The sequence below is a fragment of the Dendrobium catenatum genome, unplaced genomic scaffold, assembly GCF_001605985.2.
Source record: "Dendrobium catenatum unplaced genomic scaffold, ASM160598v2 fragScaff_scaffold_717, whole genome shotgun sequence".
Classification (NCBI taxonomy): domain Eukaryota; kingdom Viridiplantae; phylum Streptophyta; class Magnoliopsida; order Asparagales; family Orchidaceae; genus Dendrobium; species Dendrobium catenatum.
Window position 1 is genome coordinate 336,543 of NW_021319179.1, and position 25,456 is coordinate 361,998.

Below are 25,456 nucleotides of genomic sequence, written 5' to 3' on the forward strand. Positions count from 1 at the left end.
CCAACGTTTAACAACGAGAATTTCACCTTGGGGCGTATCACTCAAGGGGTAGTGGACTTTTGGCGGAGATAGAAGATCCAAGCGATGAAAGAAGTTACCACTAGGGAGAGGGTACCGAAGAACTTCGTCGGAGGAAAAGTTGCCGGTTGGGATGGAAGTCGTAGACGACCGTCGAGGCTCCAAGCGTGCTTTGAAAATTTTCGGTCGTAGATGCTTGCGAGGATTGGCACGACTCTCTCCAAGTATTCTTCCACGGTGGTTTCGTCTACAAATCCTACGTCGAAGCACGGAGATCGGAAGATATTGATGTTTCCGTCGACGTCGAATACTAATCCCCACTCAAACTCGGGATCCGCCATTCAACATTGAAGTGGAGCGGGGCGATCGTCTTCTTCTTCTCTAGGCTTCCAATCTTCCACGGGAGGGAGTAAGGAGAAAGAAGATGGGAGAGGAGAGGGCCGGCGGCTTCCAAAGGGGAGAAATTAGGTTTGGCAAGGGAGCAATAGAGGTTTAATCCAAAACCTGAAATTAATTTCAGATTTTAAGTGGATTAGGAGGGAAATCTAAATTGAAATGAGGTTTAAAATTCAAAAGAGGCTAAGGGATTAATGGGCAATCAATTAGAGCCCATTAAAGGGGTGGCCGGCGGTTTCAAGAGAGAGGGAGGAGGGATTAATGCTAATCCTGAAATTAATTGCTTGATTTGGGGAGTTTTGGGGGGGAAATTAATTTGAATTTGAAAATCAAATTAATTAGAGAGAGGGGGGGAAGTTAATGTGGCATTAATGGGGAAGGCCTAGGTGGCCGGCGGGTTCAAGAGGGAGAGGGAGGAGGTGGGAGCGAGTTATGATCCTTCCAAATTAGCTTGTTTGCTTTAGGAGGATTGATCATGAATCCACTTCAATTTGAATTTCAAATTGACGAGAATTCGAAAACTTTCCTAATTAAGAGAATTCCAAAATAGGAAAGTTTTGAAATTCAGATTTTGAATTTCAAAATTTGACCAAGTGGGAATGGGGAAGGGAGGCCGGTGATGGGCTTGGCTTGGACGGGTGGTGGAGGTGGGGCGGCCGGCGGCTGAGAGGAATTAGGGCCGGCGGGTTGGGGGAGGGAGGAAGGGGAATCGGATGTCAGGGATAGACCACGAGCCACGGACTCTTCCAATGACTGGTGGGTATTGCTTTTCGCCCTCACCTTGGGCTATCGTTCTCCTCTCTAACTCTCCACAAGAAGAAGAAGACAAGATAATCAAAACAAATTTTCATTCATAATCTTCATTAAGCTCAAAATAATACATGAGACCACTATATATAGGTCTCAACTCATGCAATGAGAAAATACGAAATTGCCCCTGGGCTACAATAACAAACTAACTCCCCACAGGGGTAAAAATGGAAAGACTGCAAATAAAATAAGATAATAATAAAATACATCATGACATCTAATATCAAAAGTAGAGGTGCTGAATCGTGGCCGTCGATCTGGGGTTTCGCCGGCGATAAACATGTCGGTAGCGTCTGTCGATGTCCTCATCATTCTCCCTAGGTAGGAGAAAACTCGACCCTGTCGAGTGAGTGTCTCTAGAGCTCTCGTATCACTCTAGAAGGCCTAGATCTAGAATCTGCAGCTCCTCTCGGTCAACCCACATATCCTCCATCTCCGGGGTCCCTTTCCAGTGAATTAAGTACCTTCGACGTCCGCCTCCTTTTGCAGTAATGATCTCATCATCTAATATGGCTTCGACTGTCTCCGCATTGGGTAAGGGGGGTAAATTTGGGAGTGGAGGTAGGCTGGGGATCTCACTAGGTATGGTCGCACAAGGCTCATTTGTAAGTGGATTGCATGGATTAAATTCTGGTCCCTCGAAGGTTACTAAATCTTCTATGTTAAATGTGGGGTTAATGTCAAAAACTTCGGGAAGCTCTAGTACATAAGCATTGTTATTCACCTTGGAAATTATCTTGAACGGTCCGGCGCTTCTCGCATGCAACTTCTTTGCGGATCCTGGAGGAAAACGCTCCGGACGGATCCGTACCATTACAAAGTCTCCAATTTTAAATTCTTTAGCTCTTCTTTTATGGTCAGCCATATATTTATAATTTGAATTACTTTGTTCAATTTTCTTTTTAATTTCCTTATGTAACTCCTGTAGATGCGATGCAAATGATGATTCTGACTCAGATGTCCTATCTCTAGTGCTCATGGGAATTAAGTCAATGGGTTGGTTGGGGAGGTATCCGTACACTATTTCAGCAGGGCTTAGACCCGTAGTTCGGTTCAAAGAGTTGTTGTAGGCAAATTCAGCTATAGGCAACTTAGAGTCCCAGTCCCGAATGTTTTCTCCTACCAAGGCCCTTAAAAGATTTCCTAAACTCTTGTTCACCACTTCGGTTTGATCGTTTGTTTGGAGGTGAAAGGCGGTAGAGAATTGCAGTTTGGTCCCCATTTTATGTCATAATGTCTTCCAAAAATAACTTGTAAATTTCACATCTCGGTCCGACACAATGGTTTTAGGCAGCCCGTGAAGTCTCACAATTTCATCAAAGTACAGCTTAGCTATTCTAGAAGCATCAAAAGTTTTGGAGCACGGGAGAAAATGGGTCATCTTAGAAAATCTATCTACCACTACACAGACAGAGTCATGTTTCCTAACGGTCTTGGGTAATCCTAAAACAAAGTCCATGCTGACGTCCTTCCAAGGTTGGCTAGGCACGGGGAGAGGTGTGTAAAGGCCGGTATTTTGTTTCCTTTGCTTGGCCAACTGACAGGTGTGACACCACCTTACTAATCTGCTAACGTCCCTCTTAAGACTCGGCCAATAAAATCGATTTTCAACAACGGCAATGGTCTTGGCTTGTCCAAAGTGATCCGCTAACCCTCCAGCATGTAATTCCCAAACAAGAAATTCTCGAAGTGAAGTTTTGGGAATACAGAGTTTTTGGGCTTTAAACAAGTATCCATCTTCCAACATAAAATCCCCTACGATACGTTCATCTCCAGTTGCTAACTTAGAGTAGGTTTCTCCAAAATCGGGACAGTCAGGGTATTCTTCCTTAAGTCGCTCAAAACCTATTACTTCCATAGTCATCTCCCTGGTAATCATCATTCGACGGCTTAAGGCATCAGCAGCCTTATTTTTCGATCCTGCTTTATGTCTAATGGTATACGAGTATTCTTGCAGGAATTCAACCCATCTTCCATGTCGGGCATTCAGTTTCTTCTGTGAATTGATATATCGTAATGCTTCATGGTCTGAAAAAATAACAAATTCTTGAGGAAGTAGGTAATGTCTCCAGTATCTGAGGGACTGAATTATGGCGTAAAATTCCTTATCGTAGATGGAGTATCGTTGCCTGATGTCATTTAACTTCTCACTGAAGTAGGCAACCGGGTGTCCTTCTTGTGATAATACTCATATTCCTATGCCAGATGCGTAGCAAGTTACTTCAAAAACTTTCGAAAAGTCGGGTAGACACATGACTGGCGCTTCAACCATTTTTTGTTTTATCTCCTCAAAAGCCTTGGTGGCTGATGTCATCCAGTTAAATTCCCCTTTCTTTAAGCAATCAGTTATGGGACCCACTATGGTGCTAAAATTTCTGATAAATCTTCTATAAAACGTGGCCAGTCCGTGAAAACTCCTGACATCTCTAATATTCTTGGGTCAGGCCATTCATTTATTGCTCGCACCTTTTCGGGGTCAGCAGATATGCCTTGGGAAGAAATAATAAATCCAATAAATGTTACCTGATTTGTTAGGAAAGTGCACTTTTTAGGATTGGCATACATTTGTTCCTCCTTCAAAATTTCACAGACATGTTTTAGATGATTCAAATGTTGCTCTACCGAACGACTGTAGATCAGGATATCATCGAAGTATACTACAACAAATTTTCCAAGGAAGGGCCTAAGGATCTGAGTCATTACTCTCATAAAAGTGCTAGGTGCGTTACTCAATCCAAAAGGTATTACAGTCCATTCGTACAACCCATCTAATGCAGTTTTCCATTCGTCTCCTGGGCGTATCCTAATCTAGTGGTAGCCAATTTTAAGATCTATTTTCGAAAAGAGCATGACTCCAGTCATCATGTCAAGCATGTCATCTAAACGAGGGATAGGAAAGCGGTACTTGACTGTGATCTTGTTGATAGCACGGCTATCAACACACATTCTCCACGACCCATCCTTCTTAGGGGTAAGAAGGGCGGGGACAGCGCACGGGCTAAGGCTTTCCTTAATGAATCCCCGTTGTAGCAACTCGTCCACTTGCTTTTTGAGCTCTTCATGTTCAGTTGGGTTCATTCGGTAGTGGGGTAGGTTTGGCAAAGAGGCTCCAGGTACTAAGTCAATAGCGTGTTGAATGTCCCTTAGAGGTGGCAGTTGGTGGGGCAGATCTTCAGGGAAGACATCAGCAAAAGTTTTCAAAAGTGGTCTTAATTCCTCAGGGATTGGTTCTTCTTGATCTACACTCACTTCTCGGGCTACTAACGCGTAAAGAGGGGCTCCCGACTCTAGTTCCATACCGAGATCTTTAGCAGTTAATAAATTCAAGCCTGTGTTGGGTTTCAGGGAGCTGGGCTTAACTTCTTCCTTGGTAGACTTAGGTTGAGTGGGTAAGAGTTTAATCTTCTTGCCCTCGTGTTCAAACACACAGGTGTTCGATCGGCCATAAATGTGTACATCGTTGTCGAACAACCAAGGGCGGCCAAGGATGATTTGACCCACATTTATTATCAAAACATCGCATCAGATTTTCTCTTTATATCCAATGAATTCAATAGGAAAGAGACTCCTATCTTTCACCTCCAAGGTGGTCGAGTTGATCCAAGCGACTTTGTAGGGGTTCGGATGTGGTGTGGTTTTCAATTGAAGCTTTGAAATCATGGCAAAAGATACGGCGTTAATACAACTTCCACTGTCTATTATAACCTAGCAATTTTTGTCTCCAATCTTGGTGAAAGTATAAAAGATCGAGGTCCTTCGCCATTCGTCGCTAGGTTTAGGTTGTGAGAAGGCACACCTAACGACTTGCAGATCCAAGCGATTCATCTTTTGGAGGTAGTGGACCACAGCAGTATCCTCCTCGTCGAAAAATTCTTCATCGTCGTCCATATGGTGGACTAAGTCAGCTTCAGGTTCATCCTCTTCTTCTGTCACTTCTTCAATTATAGTGACCTTAAACGGGCTGGAGCATTGAGAGGCAATATGTCCATACCCATGGCATCTAAAACACTTAGTGCCGGCAGTGGTTTTGGGTGTCTCTCGTTCTGGTGTTTTCCCTTTATAGTCTGATCGAGGTTGGGCTTGGCTAGAAGCAGGCCGACTACCAGAGGGTCCAGTGGGTTTGTTGTAAGGTTGGCTAGAGGAAGATTTGAATGGGTTGGGTCTAGAGTCTTGAGTCCTAGTGGCATGGCTCCTAGACTCTTCCAAGTCTAGTACAAGACTACAGGCAGCTTCATACGTATTTACTCCTCTAGCAAAGAGTTCATTTCTAAGATCATCTCTTAATCCTGCTCTGAACATGGACAGAAGTTGTGTAGGAGTGGTGGTCTCCTCCCCGTTACAACGAATTAAGAAATCATCAAAAGTGGAGATGTATTCCTTAACGGGTTTACTTCCTTGGGTTAACCTATTCCAACGATCTAAGAGTCTAGGGTAGTATGAGGGAGGGAGACATTTTCTTTTCAATTCTTGCTTCATTGTTCCCCAGTCAGCTATGGGGTTTTATCCTCGCGTCTCTCTCATGTGTTCAACGTTAGTCCAGTATTGGTTGGCTCTTCCAGTCAACTTCATCTCAGCAAATCTAACCTTCTTCTCCTCCGAAATATTATACCACTTTAAGTAGTTATCCATTCCTTTGAGCCAATCAAGAAAAACTTGGGGTTCTAACGTACCATCAAACGTCGGGGCATCTATCTTAATACTCTTAAGGAGTTGGGTATCGTTGTCCCTCCAAGGTGCGTCACGTCCTACCTGATCTTGATGGGGTCGGTGATTGGGTCGATAGTAGTCTCTAGGAGGTCCGTACTCAGTTCGGATGTCTTCGCCATAAGGAGATTGGGGTCTAGAGGGGGTGTAGATGGTCGGGTGCCCTATCCTTTCGATGTTGTCTAGTCTTTCCCCCATATAACGCTGAAGCTCCGCTACACTCGTCTGGGTGTCTCTAATTTGTTGTGACATTGTGCCCAACTGGCCCACAATCATGTCTAAAGTCGCTTGCATATGTGTAGGATCCATGGTGGAGTGCTAGGGGATACTAAGGAGGGCTCCTAAGTCAAAGGCAGCAGCTATCTACGCTGGAAATATGTCCCAAAAGTCTTCCAAAGTTGCTGGAATGACTAGGACAGCAGAGTCCAGCAAGGGTCAAAGATGTCCAGAGGTTTAGGAAGGATCCTAGGGTATGGACAGCACCTAAACAGATTTTAGGTTCACTACGGATGCTTAACAGCTGCAGGAAATAGTGGACAGCAACTTAACACTACCTAGAACTCACTCTAAGGGCTAAACTAAGTGCAGAAAACCGTGGACAGCAAGTGTCAAAGTGGCCTAGCTATTATGGATGTCAAAGTGGAAATGACAGCACTTAAACAAATGAATGTACTAAGGTAAGATGAAGTAATTGATGCAGATTTTTCAGGACAGCAGTAGGAAAACAGTAAATAAATTTACCTAAAAGATGATATGTATGCAAACTTCTAGGGATAACTTAAAGTGGATTCCTAGGATGCAATCTAGCAAAGACAAAGCATGCAAGCCATGCTCTGATACCAAATGATGTGAACCACATGAAATGAAAACCACTAGGAGTTACTTCAAGAAATTAAGAAGAGAAAAGATTAAAGTTTTGCTCCTTTAATTTTAACGCTAGCACATAAAAGTGAGTTAGGAATTTGAAAATTTTAACTTTATTAGGTCCAAAGAAATGCAATTGAAATTAACCGAAACAATTCATTCAAAATTCCGAGAGATTTAGATGCAAAGTACAATTAACAAAATCCAACGCTTAACAATGAGAATTTCACATTGAGGGCCGTCTCACTCAACTATTAGTAAGTTTTAGAGGAGAAAGAAGATCCAAACGATGAAGGATATCACCACTAGAGAGAAGGTGCCGAAGAACTTCGTTGGTGGAGAGGTAGCCGATGGGGAAGGATGTAGTGGGCGGCTTACGAGGCTCCAATCGTAGTTTGAGAATCGTCGGTCGATGATGCTCACTAGAATCGGGACGACTCGCTCCAAATATTCGTCAACTGTGGCGTCGTCTTCAAATCCTACGTCAAAGCACGGAGATCGGAAGATATTGATGCTTCCGTCGGCGTCGAATACTAATCCCCACTCAAACTCGGGATCTGCCATTCAACATTGAAGTGGAGAGGGGAGATCGTCTTCTTCTTCTCTAGGCTTCCAATCTTCCACGGGAGGGAGTAAGGAGAAAGAAGATGGGAGAGGAGAGGGCCGGCGTCTTCCAAAGGGGAGAAATTAGGTTTGGCAAGGGAGCAATAGAGGTTTAATCCAAAACCTGAAATTAATTTCAGATTTTAAGTGGATTAGGAGGGAAATCTAAATTGAAATGAGGTTTAAAATTCAAAAGAGGCTAAGGGATTAATGGGCAATCAATTAGAGCCCATTAAAGGGGTGGCCGGCGGTTTCAAGAGAGAGGGAGGAGGGATTAATGCTAATCCTGAAATTAATTGCTTGATTTGGGGAGTTTTGGGGGGGAAATTAATTTGAATTTGAAAATCAAATTAATTAGAGAGAGGGGGGGAAGTTAATGTGGCATTAATGGGGAAGGCCTAGGTGGCCGGCGGGTTCAAGAGGGAGAGGGAGGAGGTGGGAGCGAGTTATGATCCTTCCAAATTAGCTTGTTTGCTTTAGGAGGATTGATCATGAATCCACTTCAATTTGAATTTCAAATTGACGAGAATTCGAAAACTTTCCTAATTAAGAGGATTCCAAAATAGGAAAGTTTTGAAATTCAAATTTTGAATTTCAAAATTTGATCAAGTGGGAATGGGGAAGGGAGGCCGGTGATGGGCTTGGCTTGGACGGGTGGTGGAGGTGGGGCGGCCGGCGGCTGAGAGGAATTAGGGCCGGCGGGTTGGGGGAGGAAGGAAGGGGGATCGGATGTCGGGGATAGACCACGAGCCACGGACTCTTCCAATGACTGGTGGGTATTGCTTTTCGCCCTCACCTTGGGCTCTCGTTCTCCTCTCTAACTCTCCACAAGAAGAAGAAGACAAGATAATCAAAACCAATTTTCATTCATAATCTTCATTAACCCTAATACAAAGCATGAGACCCCTATAAATAGGTCTTCAAACATAAGAAAATAAAAGTACTCAAATGCCCCTTGGACTACAATAAGACTCAACTCCCCACAGGGGTAAAATGGGAAAACAGTAAATAAAAGACAATAATAAAGAAATACATCATGACATCAAAATCAGAAGTAGAGACGCTGAATCGTAGCCGTCGATCTGCGGTTTCGCCGGCGATAAACATGTCGGTAGCGTCTGTCGATGTCCTCATCATTCTCCCCAGGTGGGAGAAAACTCGACCCCGTCGAGTGAGTGTCTCTAGAGCTCTCGTACCACTCTAGAAGGTCTGGATCTAGACTCTGCAGCTCCTCTCGGTCAACCCACGTATCCTCTGTCGCCGGGGTCCCTTTCCAGTGGACTAAGTACCTTCGACGTCCGCCTCCTTTCGTAGTAATGATCTCATCATCTAATATGGATTCAACTATCTCCGCATTGGGTAAGGGGGGCAATTTTGGGAGTGGAGGAAGGTTGGGGATCTCACCAGGTATGGTCTCACAAGGCTCATTTGTAAGTGGATTGCATGGGTTAAATTCCGGTCCCTCGAAGGTTACTAAATCTTCTATGTTAAAGGTGGGGTTAATGTTGAAACCTTCGGGAAGGTCTAGTACGTAAGCATTGTCATTCACCTTTGAAATTATCTTGAACGGTCCAGCGCTTCTCGCATGCAGCTTCTTTGCGGATCCAGGAGGAAAACGCTCCGGACGGATCCGAACCATCACAAAGTCTCCAATTTCGAATCCTTTAGCTCTTCTTTTATGATCAGCCATAAATTTATAAGTTGCATTACTTTGCTCAATTTTCTTTTTAATTTCTTTATGTAACTCCTGTAGATGCGATGCATATGATGATGCAGACTCAGATGTTCTAACTCTAGTGCTCATGGGAATCAGGTCAATGGGTTGGTTGGGGAGGTAACCGTACACTATTTCAGCAGGGCTAAGACCCGTAGTTCGATTCACAGAGTTATTGTAGGCAAATTCAGCTATAGGCAACTTAGAGTCCCAGTCCTTAATGTTTTCTCCAACTAAGGTCCTTAACAGATTTCCTAGACTCCTATTCACTACTTCCGTTTGACCGTCTGTTTGGGGGTGAAAGGCGGTAGAGAATTGCAGTTTGGTCCCCATCTTATGCCATAAAGTCTTCCAAAAATAACTAGTAAATTTCACATCTCGGTCCGAAACTATGGTTTTAGGCAGCCCGTGAAGTCTTACAATTTCGTCAAAGTACAGTTTGGCTACTCTAGAGGCGTCGAAAGTCTTGGAGCAAGGGAGAAAATGGGCCATCTTAGAAAACCTATCGACAACTACACAGACTGAGTCATGTTTCCTAACGGTCTTGGGTAGCCCTAAAACAAAGTCCATGCTGACGTCCTGCCAAGGTTGGTTAGGCACGGGGAGGGGTGTGTAAAGGCCGGTGTTTTGTTTCCGTTGTTTGGCCAGCTGACAGGTGTGACACCGCCTTACTAATCTGCTAACATCCTTCTTAAGACTTGGCCAGTAAAAACGATTCTCCACAGCTGCAATTGTTTTGGCCTGACCAAAGTGACCCGCTAAACCTCCAGCATGCAATTCCCACACAAGAAATTCTCGCAGTGAAGTTGTGGGAATGCAAAGTTTTTGAGCCCTAAACAAGTACCCATCTTCCAGTAAAAAATCTCCTATGATACGCTCGTCTCCAGTTGTTAGTTTGGCATAGGTTTCTCCAAAATCGGGGCAGTCCAAATAGTTTTCTTTAATTTGCTCAAAACCAATCACTTCAGTCCTCATCTCACGCGTAACCATCATCCTACGACTTAGTGCATCCGCAGCCTTGTTTTCAGAACCAGCTTTGTGCCTAATGGTGTAAGTGTATTCTTGAAGGAATTCAACCCATCTTCCGTGTCGGGCATTCAGTTTCTTCTGGGAATTGATATATCGTAAAGCTTCGTGGTCAGAGAAGATAACGAATTCTTGGGGAAGCAGGTAATGTCTCCAATACCTGAGGGATTGAATTATGGCGTAGAATTCCTTATCGTAGGTGGAGTATCGTTGCCGGATATCATTTAATTTCTCACTGAAGTAGGCAACCGGGTGTCCTTCTTGGGCTAATACTCCTCCTATTCCTATACCAGATGCGTCGCAGGTCACTTCAAAAACTTTCGAAAAGTCGGGTAAACGCATGACTGGTGCTTCAACCATTTTCCTTTTTATTTCTTCAAAAGCCTTGGTGGCGGATGTCGTCCAGACAAAATCTCCTTTCTTTAAACAATCAGTTATGGGACCCACGATGGTGCTAAAGTTTCTGATAAAAAGAAATCGACTATCTACACTCAGAATGAACTCCCTCGTATACATAATGCACAACAAGAGGTTAAGAGATAGGAGGTTGAGGAATAAGGGGTTGAAAGATGATGAGGACCCATTGGTGTGTGATGATCTGTCGTCTGATAATGAGTGGTTCATAAATGATGAGGCAGATTTGCCATTATCAGACTTACAGGTAGAAGATCTAAATGTGGATGTATTGAGGGGCGAAGCAGATCAAACGGGTACATCCACTAGTACCACACCACACACATCTACTAGCTCTGCAAGTAAAGGTATATGTTCTCTGCCAGTCTGCCTGATAATGAGTGGTTCATCCAATTAATATGCTAATAATCTTTTCTTTTAATGAACAGGGAAGAGAAAAGTGAGTCATGTTGAAGATGAAGATGACATGGCATTCATAGATACAATTGGAGAAGAAGATTCACTTGAAGACTGATATTTTGTGATGGGATATGATTTCATTTTATATGTTTTTTGTATTTTGGGAGTTTTGTTAAACTGATATTTTGTGATTTTGTACTTTGGGACATAATTTTATTGCATCTACTTTCTTATTTTCCAATATTGCTATTATTTTCTTGCTAAAATCCTTAATTTTTCATTTACGCAATTCTGTGTTCGTGAGGCTTACGCCTCAAACCGCCTCGAGGCTTACGCCTCGCCTCACGGACGAAAACCGACACGAGGCGCAGTTACGCAATTTTAAACCTTGCTTGACAATGAGTACTTGTCAGGGGAAGGGGGGGGGGAAACTATATCAAGACATCATGAAAAATCTAGATGGGCTCGATGAGGGAGACCCGTATGTCATAGTTAAAAAAATAAAAAGACATTTATTTGGAAAGTAAAAGGAATGATGAAATCTATTGAAGACGTTAGAATTTAAGAAAATAGTATACATTTGTTAAGAAAGTAAAATATAGAATTTTATTTATCTTTTACTTGGTAACAATTGTCTTTTTATTTATTTTTACTATGGGATATATGTCGCTTATTTGTCTCATCCTTAAATAGTTTTGCGTGAGGCCATGAAGCACGTTTTTTGTTGGAAATCCCATCAACATTCACTTATCCCTTACCGCTCTTCAACTTCAACCTTCCATTCCTCTCGCTTGATCACAACTCCTTTTAACCATCTTTTACTTCTCTAGGGAATCAATCTATGTCGTTTAAGCCTAACCCCTAAACTAGTATGCTTGGAGCATTCTCCAACTCTAGTGACAGCCTTGCAATAGCCTAGCGCTTTCTAATTTAAGCTAAAAGTCTATGCTCAACTCAATAACCGTGCCCTCAAATTTTGATCTTGCAATTTGTTAGCAATGAGGTTACATCACTACTAAAGAAATTGATGTTGGATCTTCTTCGATGAGCTTATGTGTCAGTAAACAATCATTCTATGAATGTCTTCACTAAATAATCAAGAATCTTTGGAAAATCAAAGTTGAACTTAATGCTCTTGTTATATAATGATGTATTTCTTTTTAAACTCATGTAAATATTATCAAAAAAATAAATGTTGCTACTCATCCTCCTTTTATTGACCCACAACCCTCTACATAAAAATAATTTTCACTCCTTGTGCATTGTTCAATAAGAGCTGAATGATGAGGTGTGGTAGTGGGGCCTTTGATTACTGATGTGATCAATTGGTGGACGAGGGACTCTTCTAATATAATTAGAAGAGTTAAGGTCTACTAGGAGGAGTTTAATTTGTAGGTGGGGTTAATGTTTTAAGGAGTTTGAAAGGTAAGCTAATAGTTATGCAATCTGTTTAGGAATGGAATTTTAACTTCTACCCAATGGATATTTATCTCCAGAAATCCATAACTAATAAACTTGGGCTTGAATTAAAGCTGAGGATGCCTATTTGAAATATAGAGAGTTTGGTAAGGATTAGAAAAGGTTTGGTGGGTAAATTGCACTCTTGTAGTATAGGTCAGTTCTATTTAGAATTATTCAAGAATGGGGATGCGAGTGTGGTTTTCTGTTGATTAGGTGAAATTTAGAAGTTCCACTTGTAAAGGCACATGGACATCATTTAGAAGGGATCTAGAAGTTTTTAGATTTTTTGGTGGAGCATTGATATATTTTTTTTTTTTATATGGGGCTGGAAGCTGATTACTGGTCTGAAACACCAAACATAATCTAGAACTAGGGTAGATTTGTTCTCCAAGAATTTGACTATAACAATCCCATATAAATTTAAGGTTATTAAAATATGATAGGTTAGCTAATGATCTAGAGATTTTGGTGGAGTATTATGGTGTTTAGGCTAGTCCAATATAAGCAAGAACAAAACTAGTCTAACAAAACATAATTTCTAGCCAACCCTTGGTATGGTAGTTTGATTAGGATTTCGAGGGAGGAAAATAAGGATTTAATTTTTTTAGGATAATTTGCACACACAAGAACATAACAAAATAGATTGAAATAAAATAAGTGCAAAACATTGAGCTCTACTCACGAAAGTAGAGAATTAAAGAAGATCATCCAATCGTCTTAGTTGGCCAACCACCAAGCCCTCCAAACTCTAGAATTCTTCTCCAAAACATTTAAGCAAACCAATCTATCTTCATTTCAGTTTTAGAACGTTTCAAATAACGAAAAACCAAGTGAAGAGACATGTCCCTTCATTTTAAAATCAAAACAAAGGAGAGGGAGGGAGGGAGGGGTGGGCCCACTAGTAATTACCTACAACCACCACCTTTCTCTCATGCATACTTGCACGGCCATCCCATATTTCATATAACATGACTTAGACAAGAAATCCACATAATAGTAACATCAACAAGAAATCCACAGTATTAAATACATGCAAATACATGAAATTACACAAAAATAATAGACTAAATGATAGTTTGAGCTTATATGCAAATACATGAAAATACACAAAAACTATTTTATCATTTACTATTGCTCTTATTCTTGTTCTTGATCTTCATAGTTTGAGCTTCATATGCTCTTATCCCTGCACTAGTGGTAGAAACACTTCTAAGTGCTACATCATTTTCTTTGGACCCTAAAGAACTCTCCTTCGAAGAGTTAGATATGTCATAGGAATGCTTCAATGGTGGTGGAGTATCTGTTAGTGCAAAAATAATAGCATGAGGCACTTGTTGAGGGGATCCTTTCCATCTTGCAAATGTGTTAGGTTGGAAGTATTTGTTAAGAAATACAATCATTAGAATAATCACATAAACATGTGGACCATATGATGTTATTTTAAGAAAATTAAAGGTAAGTGAATTGCCACTATATATAGTTGTGAAGTTGGAGGGTTTAAGGTGATGATATCTATATGAACATGAAAAAGAGATTCAATTTCAATTGGGGAATCAAAATTTATTTCTTGTGATTTAAAATTAATATCATTTTCATTTCGTTCAGAATAATTGTTACTTGATAGTTGATCCCTCAAACCTTTTAGTGAATTCTTAATTTCCAAAATATTTCCTTGAAATTCATTTTGTGCATTAACTACCTCTCTCATAATATCATTTAATAAAGATAAAATGTTAATAAATTGAGATTATCATGATTTTAAAATTTTAAAAAGTTATAGATAATTATAACATTTAGTTGTTGGACCTGATGATATTCTATTAGAGGTGTAAAAATACATAAAAGATGAAGAAATTTCATTGCTTACTAAACTTTTTAATATTATTTTGAAGACTAAAAAATGACAGATGGGGTTTACTACGAATCACACCATGAAAGTGAAGGGAGAGATAGAGAACAGAGAGGTGGTGGTGCTAATTGATAGTGGGGCTACCCACAATTTCATTTCCACCTAGGTCGTAGACCAGCTAGGAATAAAATTGGTGGACACATGCTGTTACAGAGTGATGATGGATACAGGGAAGATAGAGAAAGGTCAGGGGGTTTGCAGAGAGGTACAACTGACGATCCAAGGGATACAGGTAAGAGAGGACTTCCTTCCACTAGAGCTGGGGAGCACGGACGTCATCCTGGGGATGAAATGGCTGTAAACTTTGGGTGACACTAAAGTGAATTGGGGAGCACTCACGATGGAGTTGATGGTGGACGGAAGGAAGGCAATAATTAAGGGGGACACGGGGCTTTCCAAATCCCTAGTCTCTCTTATAACAATGGTGAGAGATATCCAGTTGACAGGCGGAGGATATTTAGTGGAGTTGCACAGTTTGGATGGAGCAAGAGTGGAAGAGGAAAGAAATATACCCCTCTCCATCCAGCCATTGATCCAACAGTTCTAAGAGGTGTTTCAGCCACCTTAGGGATTGCCACCGCTGAGGTAGCAGGAACATGCCATCATGTTGAAGGAGAGAGTGTCACCCATCAGCATTCGACCTTACCGCTACCCTCAGTTCCAGAAAGATGAGATAGAGATGTTGATTAGAGAAATGTTGGAGGCAAAGATCATCAGACCCATCATCAGCCCTTTTTCTAGCCCGGTTCTGTTAGTAAAAAAGAAGGATGACAACTGGCATTTTTGTGTGGACTACAAAGCACTCAACAAGGAAACTATATCGGACAAGTTTCCTATACCTATCATTGACGAGCTGCTAGATGATCTAAGTGGGACAGTGATCTTCAGCAAGATAGATTTAAAATCAGGTTACCACCAGATCCGAATGAAGGAGGATGTACCTAAAATGGCCTTTAGAACACATGAAGGACATTATGAGTTCCTAGTGATGCCGTTTGGCCTTACCAATGCTCCAGCTACTTTCCAGGCCCTCATGAATAAGGTTTTTAAACCTTATCTCAGACTATTTATACTTGTATTCTTTGACGAAATCCTGGTCTACAGCAGGACAGAAGAGGAGCATTGGGAGCATTTGAAAAGGGTGCTAGAGGTATTACAGAAGCACCAGCTCATGGCTAATTTGAAGAAATGCTACTTTGCATAAGCCAGTGTAGAATACTTGGACCATGTGGTGTCAAAAGGAGTTGCAGCGGATCAGTCCAAAATTGAAGCTATGATAAGGTGGCCAGTGCCGAAAAATCTGAGAGAATTGAGGGGATTCATAGGATTGACGGGTTACTACATGAGGTTTGTGAGGGGTATAGCTCCATAGCATGGCCTCTCACGGAGCAGTTGAAGAAGGACGGGTTCCTATGGGGGGAGGCGGCCACATCAGCATTTGAGAGCTTGAAGAAGGCAATGACTATGGTGACGGTCCTAGCCTTACCAGATTTCACTCAGATCTTCATTGTGGAGACAGATGCTTCAGGGTATGGGCTGGGTGCAGTATTGATGCATAATTGCATACCCATTGCCTATTTCAGCCAGGTATTAACTGCTACAGCCCGACCTAAGTCAGTTTACAAGAGGGAATTAATGGCTATCGTCTTAGCCATCCAGAAGTAGCGGGCCTACCTGCTGGGGAGACATTTCATAGTCAGCACAGATCAGCGAAGCCTGAAATACCTACTGGAACATCGAATGGTGACGGAAGAGCATCAAAGGTGGTTGTCCAAATTGCTAGGGTATGATTTTGAGATTCAGTACAGACCAGGGGTAGAGAACAAAGCGGCGGATGCCTTGTCCAGATGCATGGAGGAACTGTAGACAGTGGCATTATCCGTTCCTTTGATGCTTGACTGGGAGGCGATCAGGAAAGAAAGTGCTAGAGATGAAGAACTGGGAAGGATCAAGGCAGCTTTGCTGAAAGAGGAGGGTAGCCATCCAAGGTACTCATTAGAGGGAGACAAACTACTGTACTAGGGGAGATTTGTGATGCGTCGTACCTCGATCCACATCCTAATTTTACTCCAAGAATTTCATGGGAGCGCAGTGGGGGGCCATTCAGGAGTGCAGAAGACCTACAAAAGACTAGCGACCGAACTTTATTAAAAGGGAATGCATAGAGATGTAGAAGAAATGGTGGCAAGGTGTGAGATCTGTCAGAGTAACAAGTATTTGGTATGTCACCAGGGGGACTACTACAGCCGTTGGCACTACCAGGACGAGTCTGGGAGGTGATATCCTTGGATTTCATAGATGGGCTGCCCCGTTCAAAAGGCTTCACAGTAATCTTGGTGGTGGTGGACAGATTAAGCAAGTACACTCATTTCATTCCACTCTGACATCCTTACACCGCGGTGACAGTGGCTTCAGCATTCATTTAAGAGGTGGTCATATTGCATGGCGCACCAGAGGCGATTGTGTCAGACAGAGATAAGATGTTCTTCAGTCATTTTTGGAGGGAATTGTTCAGGTTACAGGGGACAGTTCTGAAGAGGAGCACCACTTACCACCCACAGACAGATGTTCAAACAAAAGTGGTCAATAGGAGCTTGGAGACATACTTGAGATGTTTTGTGTCAGAGACACCCAAACTTTGGGCCAAATGACTGTCCTGGGTAGAATACTGGTACAACACCGCTTTTCACTCGGCTTCACAAATGACTCCATTCAAGGTGCTGTACGGAAAGGACCCTCCTCACTTAGTGCACTTTGGGAATAGCAGTACTCCAATCTCTTCAGTAAATGAGTACTTGGAGGAAAGGGATCGAGTATTAGAGGAATTAAAGAAACATCTACTGAGAGCTCAATAGATTATGAAGAAACAGGCCGATGGGCATAGAAAGGACATCCAGTTCGAAGCACGAGAGAAAGTGTTCTTAAAGCTCCGACCATACCGACAGAAGACAGTGGCCAACAGAAGAAATGAAAAGCTCGTCCCAAGATACTTTGGACCTTATGAAATATTGGAAAAAATCGGAGCAATGGCATATAGGTTGAGACTACCACTCACGTCAACTATTCATCCAGTTTTTCATGTGTCACAGCTGAGAAGAGTTATTGGAGATTATACAGCTAGCTCGGAGTTACCAGCCACACATACAGAAGATTTAGAAGTGATTATGGAACCCTTAGAGTTGATGGGGGTTCGTTAGAAAGAAGAGGGGGCAAAAGAAGTACTGATCAAGTGGAAGAATCTGTCGGACTACGATCCCACGTGGGAGCCGTACGAAAGGATAAAGCAGCAGTTTCCTAATTTTCACCTTGAGGACAAGGTGATTCTTCTGAACCGTCTCAGCCGGCCCCTCCTGGGCCGGCAATTGTGTACAAAAGGAGGCGGTTTGGCCTCCTTTCTTGCCCAAATTGAATTACCGCCTAGGGGTGGGGTCCATAGGATTTGAATTTATTTGAAAATTGTATTTAGGAAAGATTTGAGGAGCTGGAAAAGTCTTTAAATAGGAGAAGTAGGCGGAAGGGAAGGGCATGCAAGTATTGTTTTCTTCTTGGAGTTTCTTTGGTGTTTTGGGCTCTAGACTCTCTTGTCTAGAGATTTGGGAGAGACGATCCTCCTCTCGAATTGAGGATCACTTGTATCTTGATTTCGTATTGTTTTTGCTTTGTTTCCCTTATTGCAATCTATTATTTTGGGGCTGATTTCGCCCAGATTTTGGCTTATTTCTTGCTGTTTTGTCTCCAATTAGTAATAGGTTTGCTTGCGAACTCAAGTATTCCCTTATGGTTTCTTGCAAACTCAAGTATTTACTATCAGATTCAAATCTATCTCCTTAGACAAACGCCAATCCAAGTCTATAAGTGATTAATGGACGAAGCAACCCATGGTTGTCAATAAGGTGTCTTCTGTCAGGTTGGGTCGACTACCTCCTCTGACTAAGTAGACTAGGGACCATGACAGCCTGAGACGACGAAACCATGTGATCTTCATCGGCTTTGTCTTCATTCCCCCATCACCAATTTTAAGTTGTCATGGCTTCTTCCTTATTCAGGTAAATTGTTTTCGGTGTTCACAACTCTATGGTTTAATGTAGTCTTTGTGAGTTTCCTCTTCTTCCACCATCAATCATCGTCACATAAAAAAAATTGCATTGACAGGTGTTTTTAGCTCCTTACTAGTGGCTGATTGAGGTTGCTTTGTTTTTTGCTTCTTCTATAGGTTGTTTCTTAGTTGTTATGTTAACATAAGCCTTGCAGGTTATAATTTCTAACAATTCTTTTCGAAATTTTTGGCATTTTACAATAAATAGGCTGTTTTGATTTTTTTTATATGCTTTTTTTAGCTTCTTTTTGCCTTGTGGAACTAGTTTTTTGTTTTTTTTTGCTTTCAACTCAATTGTGTCTTAGTCTTTTTGCTTTTCTCTGAATAGATGTACCATCATGAAATTTTGAGCAAGTCATGCTGTCTCAGTACTCCATGGGCATTCTTTTGTTTTTTTTTTTTTTTACTTTTTCTTTTCGTACATGCCCTCACCTATCCAAAAAAAAAACGTTCATGCCCCCCCCCAACCAAAAAAAAAAAAAAAACTCTAACTTAAAGCTAGAGTTTTTTAATGAAGATATCCCAAACTTGAAACTTCGCAATTTTTTGTTTGACAATATCAAATAAGGACACTGGAAACAAATAATAACCATAAACTTTTCTTTAATTGAAGGATTTGTTTTATTAACATGATTGAGAAACCACGGAAGCTTTTTTAAATGGAGACAAGAAAACTAGAATGCATGCTGAGACTAGCATAAATAAGAGTGCTGAAGTGAATTAACCACAAAACAAGAAGGATTGAAGTGGGCTAAATATATGTGAAATGTGGGGAGAATTAGATATTTAAATTGAATTTGAATGGACATGGACAATAAAAAATGAAGAGTGGAAGGCGCTAGAAAATAAAAATTAACAATAAGCAGCCAAAAAAGCTTGGCGAAGCCAACATGAAAATCTTGAAAAAGAACTACAATAAAAAACACAAAAGATAATACTGTTGCAGGTTTTGAAGAATTTATTATATACTAATAGGATTTTCTTGACTAGGATCCCACATTGAGAGAATAAATTTTAGCATAACCAATGAAACTTCTTTTATTTCCCAATTTGTTTTCCCTTATTTGACATCACCTTTTTTAAGGATTTCGTTTGAGTGGATCCAAAACCAAATACATGGAGTGCAATTTTAGTAATAATAGACCTAGTGGAGAGATTGTAACTTTGGGCCATCAAATCATTAATAAGAGTACATGCTTTAGACATCTCGAGTCTATTATTCAGAATGATGGTGAAATAGATAGGGATATTATTAGTATAACTCAAGTTGGATGATACATCAAGCTTGTTGTGTGATAGAAAAGTACCCTCAAACTTAAGGGAAAATTCTATAAGATGGTGGTCAGACCTGCAATGCTTTATGGTGCAGAATGTTGGCCATTAAAAGAGAAGCATAAAATTAAGTTAAGTGTTGCAGAGATGTGGATGAGTGGGTGGATGGGTGGCTTTCTCTTAGAGACAGAAAATGAAATGAGCATATAAGTGAAAAGCTTGGAGTAGCTCCAATGATAGATAAGATTAGAGAGAGTCGCCTTAGATGATTTGTACACATAAAATGTCAGCCTTACAATGATCTAGTTAGGAGAGAAAATGTTTTAGAATTGGCTTATGTTAAAAAAAGGTACAGGTATACTAAAAAAAACTAGGTTAGAAAATATTAGAAATGACCTTTCTTTACTAGATTTAAATGAGAATTTGACTCTTAACACGACACAATGGAGAAAAAAATATTCATGTAGTTGATCCCACGTAGTAAGATAAAAGGCTTGATATTGTTATTGAGAGCACATTTTTATCTTGGTGGACATCTTTTCATTGGTTGGACCCATAGTTTAAAATTGCGCAATAAGAGGCGCACCTCTACGCAATTCGGCCCCAAATAGCCATATTGCCTAAGCAATTTTGGGGTTTGCTGAGGCATACGCCTCAGGGAGAATGAGGCGCACCTTTGAGGCGCTATTGCGCAATTTTGATTGAGGCGTACGCCTCAATGTAGGGTCTCACTCACTTAAGTTTACAATAAAAACCTCATTTTATTCTTCCTTCTAAGAACGAAGCAATCCCGAACCGAACAGAATGAAGCAATCCCGCGGCAGCTGTCCCGCACGCTCCCGATCCCGCCTCTCCCGCACGACTCTGCAGCCTCTCTCGCCGGCGCCGCCTCACACCGATGAGGCTCTTGGTCCCGCCGCCCTCTACAACACTTCTTCAACCAATCTTAGGGTTTTTTTTAATTAAATGTATAATTTTTTTCAACTTATAGAAAATTTAGGGTTTTAATTTTTTTGAGATTTTTTATTTTATTTTGCATCTGTGCTTTAGGAAACATGGTTAAGAGCAAGAAAAAGTCTAATACATCATTGCAGAGGGACCCTTCTTGGAATTACAGTGTAAATGTTAACGTAGGAGGCGGTGAGAAGGCTTACGTGTATTTGAAATGAAATTTTTGTGATAAAGTGGTGAAAGGTGGAGTTACTCGCACGAAGGAACACTTATCCGGCTCTCATAAAAACGTAGCACCGTGTGCAAATGTGCCGGATAAGGTGAAGGATGAAATTATTGCTTACATGAAGAAGAGTACCACTGCAAAACATTTACAACATGAGCAATTTAATGAAAGGTTCAAACAATGTGTTTATTACAGGAGCGAGAGTGGAAAGAGCTCTTCCTCCACTATACATAATAGAGGTGTGCGAGGTCCTATGGACCAATATATGATTAATCCAAAAGAGGATAGAGGACAAGCACAGATGATGCCTGTGGCTGGTACCTGTTTGCATGGATATTGGAAGATTTTTTTTTAGAATGTCATTCTATTTAATGTTGCGACATCGCCAGCCTACTTCAATATGTTGCGATCTGTAGGGTTGTATGAGAGAGGGTTGAAGGCACCTTCCATGTACGAGTTGCGAACATAAATTTTTAAGGAAGAGCTGCAGAACACAGAGCAGAGTATTGATGAGATTAAACGTACATGGAGTATTTTAAATCTATTTTATTGTTTTCCACTAATGTTTTCTAGAATACTATAATTCTCATTTATACAATTCTCGTCCATGAGGCTTACAACTCACAGAGCCTTGAGGCTTACGCCTCGCCTCACGGACGAAAAACGTCTCGAGGCTTATTTACGCAATTTTAAACCTTGGTTTGACCAAAAGTTTCACAACTTTATATACTAATTTTCTTTATTATATTTCTTATTATCTACCAAAAGGCTATACTATTTTATTAAAATTTTGAAAGAACAATGTGTAGTTAACATTATAGTAGAATTAAAATAAAGCTCCAATAATTGATAAATAGGAGTTCAATCAGTTTGATATTTTAATGATATTATTAATTCAAACTTTCCAGCAAAATAACCTCCCTGCTCTTTCTCTTCCAACAATTCTCTAGTAGAAAAATAAAAAAATGGACTTTGTATATAGGAGTAATGCTACCTCTTTCTCTCACTTGCTTACACAAAATCCTAGGAAAATGTGATGTCTACATCTTTGTCTTAGCTATTTCTATTCTCCTAATTTCTCTCTCTTATCCTCTTTCTCCCACTTACATCAATCAACCTCTCTATCTAAGCCGAAAAAAAGCTAGAAAAACTAATAAAAGAGAAGAGAGAAAAATAAGGGAGGTGACAAAATAGGATTTGGATCTCTCCAACTATAATGGTAACTACACCATTGTAGCTATCCTCTTCTTAGTTGCACATTCCATATGGACCAGTGGAACGGATTCCATCAAAACCACCCTAATTTTAAAAAAAATGAGGAATTCATCTCAACCATCCAAAATGCATTAAATGGCCTAGATTGCTAACTGCACATGTTAAGTTACCAGGGTTGTCGGAGAGGTCCTGTATACAAAATACAATAAAAAAAGACAAATTAAAGAGTGAAGATAAAAGAGAGAAAACAAGTAAGGAGTGATCTGGGAAATGCATAATAGATTTATCATCCTCAAATTTCATTTTAAAGGTGAAATCATCTTTATGAAAGAGAAATAATTTCAGCTATTTTATACTATTATCCTATTCTATTCTAATATTCGTCTTACATGATTATTTCAAGATTATATCATTTTGAAACTCTAATTATGTTAACCCATACATATTAATGATTGATCATCCTTCATTTGAAGCCTTATAGAGACACCCAATTTAATAAAACCCTTGACTCTTAGATACCCATTAGGAATGAATGGTTTTTGTTTGAGTTTTATGGATCATTCTTTTTCTCAATTTGGAATTGGGTAGACAAACTCCAAAAAAAAAAATAATAATAATAATTAACCCTAGATCTCCAATCCACCACTATGATTGTTGGACACAAGCCAGTTAATTCTGGAAAATATCATTATCACTACCTTAAAACTTTGTTGGATTTTGTGACAAAAATTTTTTCAAAGTTCACTGCAAACTTGTACTTAGGAAAATAACTAAATGAACTTATTAATCTAGATTTAAAGAAGGATTACCATATCCTATGTTAAAGTTTAGATCACTAGCATTTGCATTGGGAGAAGGTTCACTAGAAACCCTCATTGATCTTAATTTAATTCAAATATCTTTAATAGGAACCAGTCCCAACAACTTTCAAATTTAATCATTTATCACTCCATCAAGCATTCACCTTAACATCATTTCTACATCTACTTTCCGAGGAATCGAAGAGTTATCTCCATTGAAAATGATATATTCTAAAGGAAGCTGAAGCATAAAAAATTTAGTTGATGCAAGAAAATTTTGTTAAGATGATCCTGAAAAACTTCATATCCTGCATTTTACACCACTACAGTCAATCAAGCCGGAAACACTTGGCTAAGGAAGTAAAACGCCAGGCATCAACCACAGCAAAAACAAGCTTAGTTTTGTAGCACATTAATCCATTTTGAAAGATTTAAAATCGTCCCAAAACGACATTACTAGCTAAAAGTTCAAAAACATGTGCAGAATCTCACAACTAATGAGCGAGGCAATCATCGTAACTGTTAGGACCCATTAAACCAACGCCAATTCCAGCACAAGAAGGCGAACATATCAGCAGCTCAGCCAAATGAACATTTCACGGGCTTTATGTCTACTTACTGGAGTACAAGTAACCTATGTCCTGATCATCGAAGATGATCGCAGCCTGGAAGCCCGCTTCCTGCGCAACCCTAACCTTGCGGTCAAAGCTGCAATGGCCGCGCTCAATGAGAACAAAACGATCGACTGTGGTCGGGTCTACCCGACTAACGGAGGAGTTATGGCGTAGTGCAGAGCAGGCGTCGAGGGGATTGGCAATGTGAAGGGAACCACAGGCGCCGAAGCCATCTACGGGGATGGCGAAGCGAGCGGGTGCATCTATGAAAGTGAAAGAGAAGGAACTGCCACGGAGACGAACGAGGGCAGTGGCAGGGCTGAGGATTACGAGTAGGATGTAGTATACGAATGCGGCAGTGGAGCTGGGACTCGAGATCGAGGATGGAGAATGCTTCATAGCGTCGGTTCGGTTGCCCTTCTGATGTCTCTCTTTCTCTCTCGTCTCTTCGGCTACAGGGTAAAAGCGGTATAGAGTTGGAACGGAGAGTCGATTCTCATCATTATTATTAGTATGGGATTTACTTACATACCATTTTATTTAATGCTATTTATATATCTAATATTTAAATTATTAATATTATATTTTTATCATCTATAGAATAAATTTTAGTGCAAGAAATGAAATATTAAAGTTTATAAGAATATATGAATGATAGAAATGAATTATACGAGTGGTATATTTGATATTATAGTTTTATATGAGTGTTAGATATGTAAATGTTTTGAGTGTTAGATATGTAAATAGCATGAAATAAAGTGGTAAGTACTGATAATTGTGATGAGTATATTTACAATTTTAAGAATTTCTATTGAGATTAGATTTTACTGGGCTATACAATTGCTTGTAAGATTAATGCTGAAAAGCTGTCGAGTTCTTTACAATTTTATAGAATTTTTTATCACACAAAAAGATTTAATTGAGAAAAAATTCATTCTAATTATAAAAAATTTATGAAACATAGAAAAAAATCATAACCAAATAGAAGAAGTATATTGGTGACACTCACAATAAAATTATGAAATAATTAGCTCATCTAAATTATTTATAAAATTAGTTGTTTGACAAATCCATAGTTTTTAAAATTTCTTGTTTGTGTGAATAATGATAGCAAGTTTTTTTTTAAAGACATGAGAGAGGAAGTCATGCATACTAGGGTAAAGGGAGAAAATCAGTAGGCATTCTTAATCTCATCGACTTAAACTTCTATGTTGTCAGTCTAAGGGCTTTTGATGAAAAGCGTTAAAAAAATTTTATTTTGTCGCCACTTCCAGAGCTAGATCAAGGGTACAAAAATATATCAATAATGACTCGTTTTTTATGAATATTAGATCCAATGATGAGTTCAACGCCTTTGAGTTTGTCTTGATTATTATTTTTTAATTAGTTATTAGTTTTATACATTTAGTCCCTTTTAATGAAATAATTAATTTTTAATTAAAAGAAAATTTTTTTATTTTTGTTTTAAATCAACTCAAACCCTCTTGAAATCATCCTCAAATATCACTACTAACTCTTAGGGATAAGTGTTTGAAATTATTTTAGAATTTTTTCTTATTCTTAATGATTTTTATTTAATTATTTACTGATTTTTCCTTATTTTCAAATTATTTTTTATTTTAAACAAATTTAAACTGCCTTTTAATTTTTCTCTTTTAAGCATTTAATTTTGAGTATCTTGATGCTTATATTATTTTCTTATGATTTTTATTTTGTATTTATTATTAATTAATAAAAATTTAGGTTAAGTATGTATGTTCATTTTAGGTTCACTAATTGACAGACCAAATGAACTTTAAATATTTTGAAATTTGAAACAGAGGTTCATCTAAACATTTCATTCAAATCTTATGAATTTGAGTTCTCAAAATCCTTCCTATGTGTCATAATCAATCACCAAAGAAAAGTGTATCTATAACTTTAATGATTTAATTTGGACACTCTACTATTTAGATTAAGATAAA

General features: G+C 39.7%; 1 protein-coding gene across 1 annotated transcript in view; it reads right to left on the minus strand.

The window, feature by feature from the left end:
• Positions 1 to 23,991, minus strand: part of LOC110116425 (receptor homology region, transmembrane domain- and RING domain-containing protein 1) — a gene marked incomplete in the record, with an annotated part of 26,749 nt that extends 2,758 nt beyond the window's left edge. The window contains 1 exon segment of the mRNA XM_028696223.1: positions 23,498 to 23,991. Coding sequence (XP_028552056.1) covers positions 23,498 to 23,891 — 394 coding nt within the window.
• Positions 23,992 to 25,456: the final 1,465 nt, after the last annotated feature.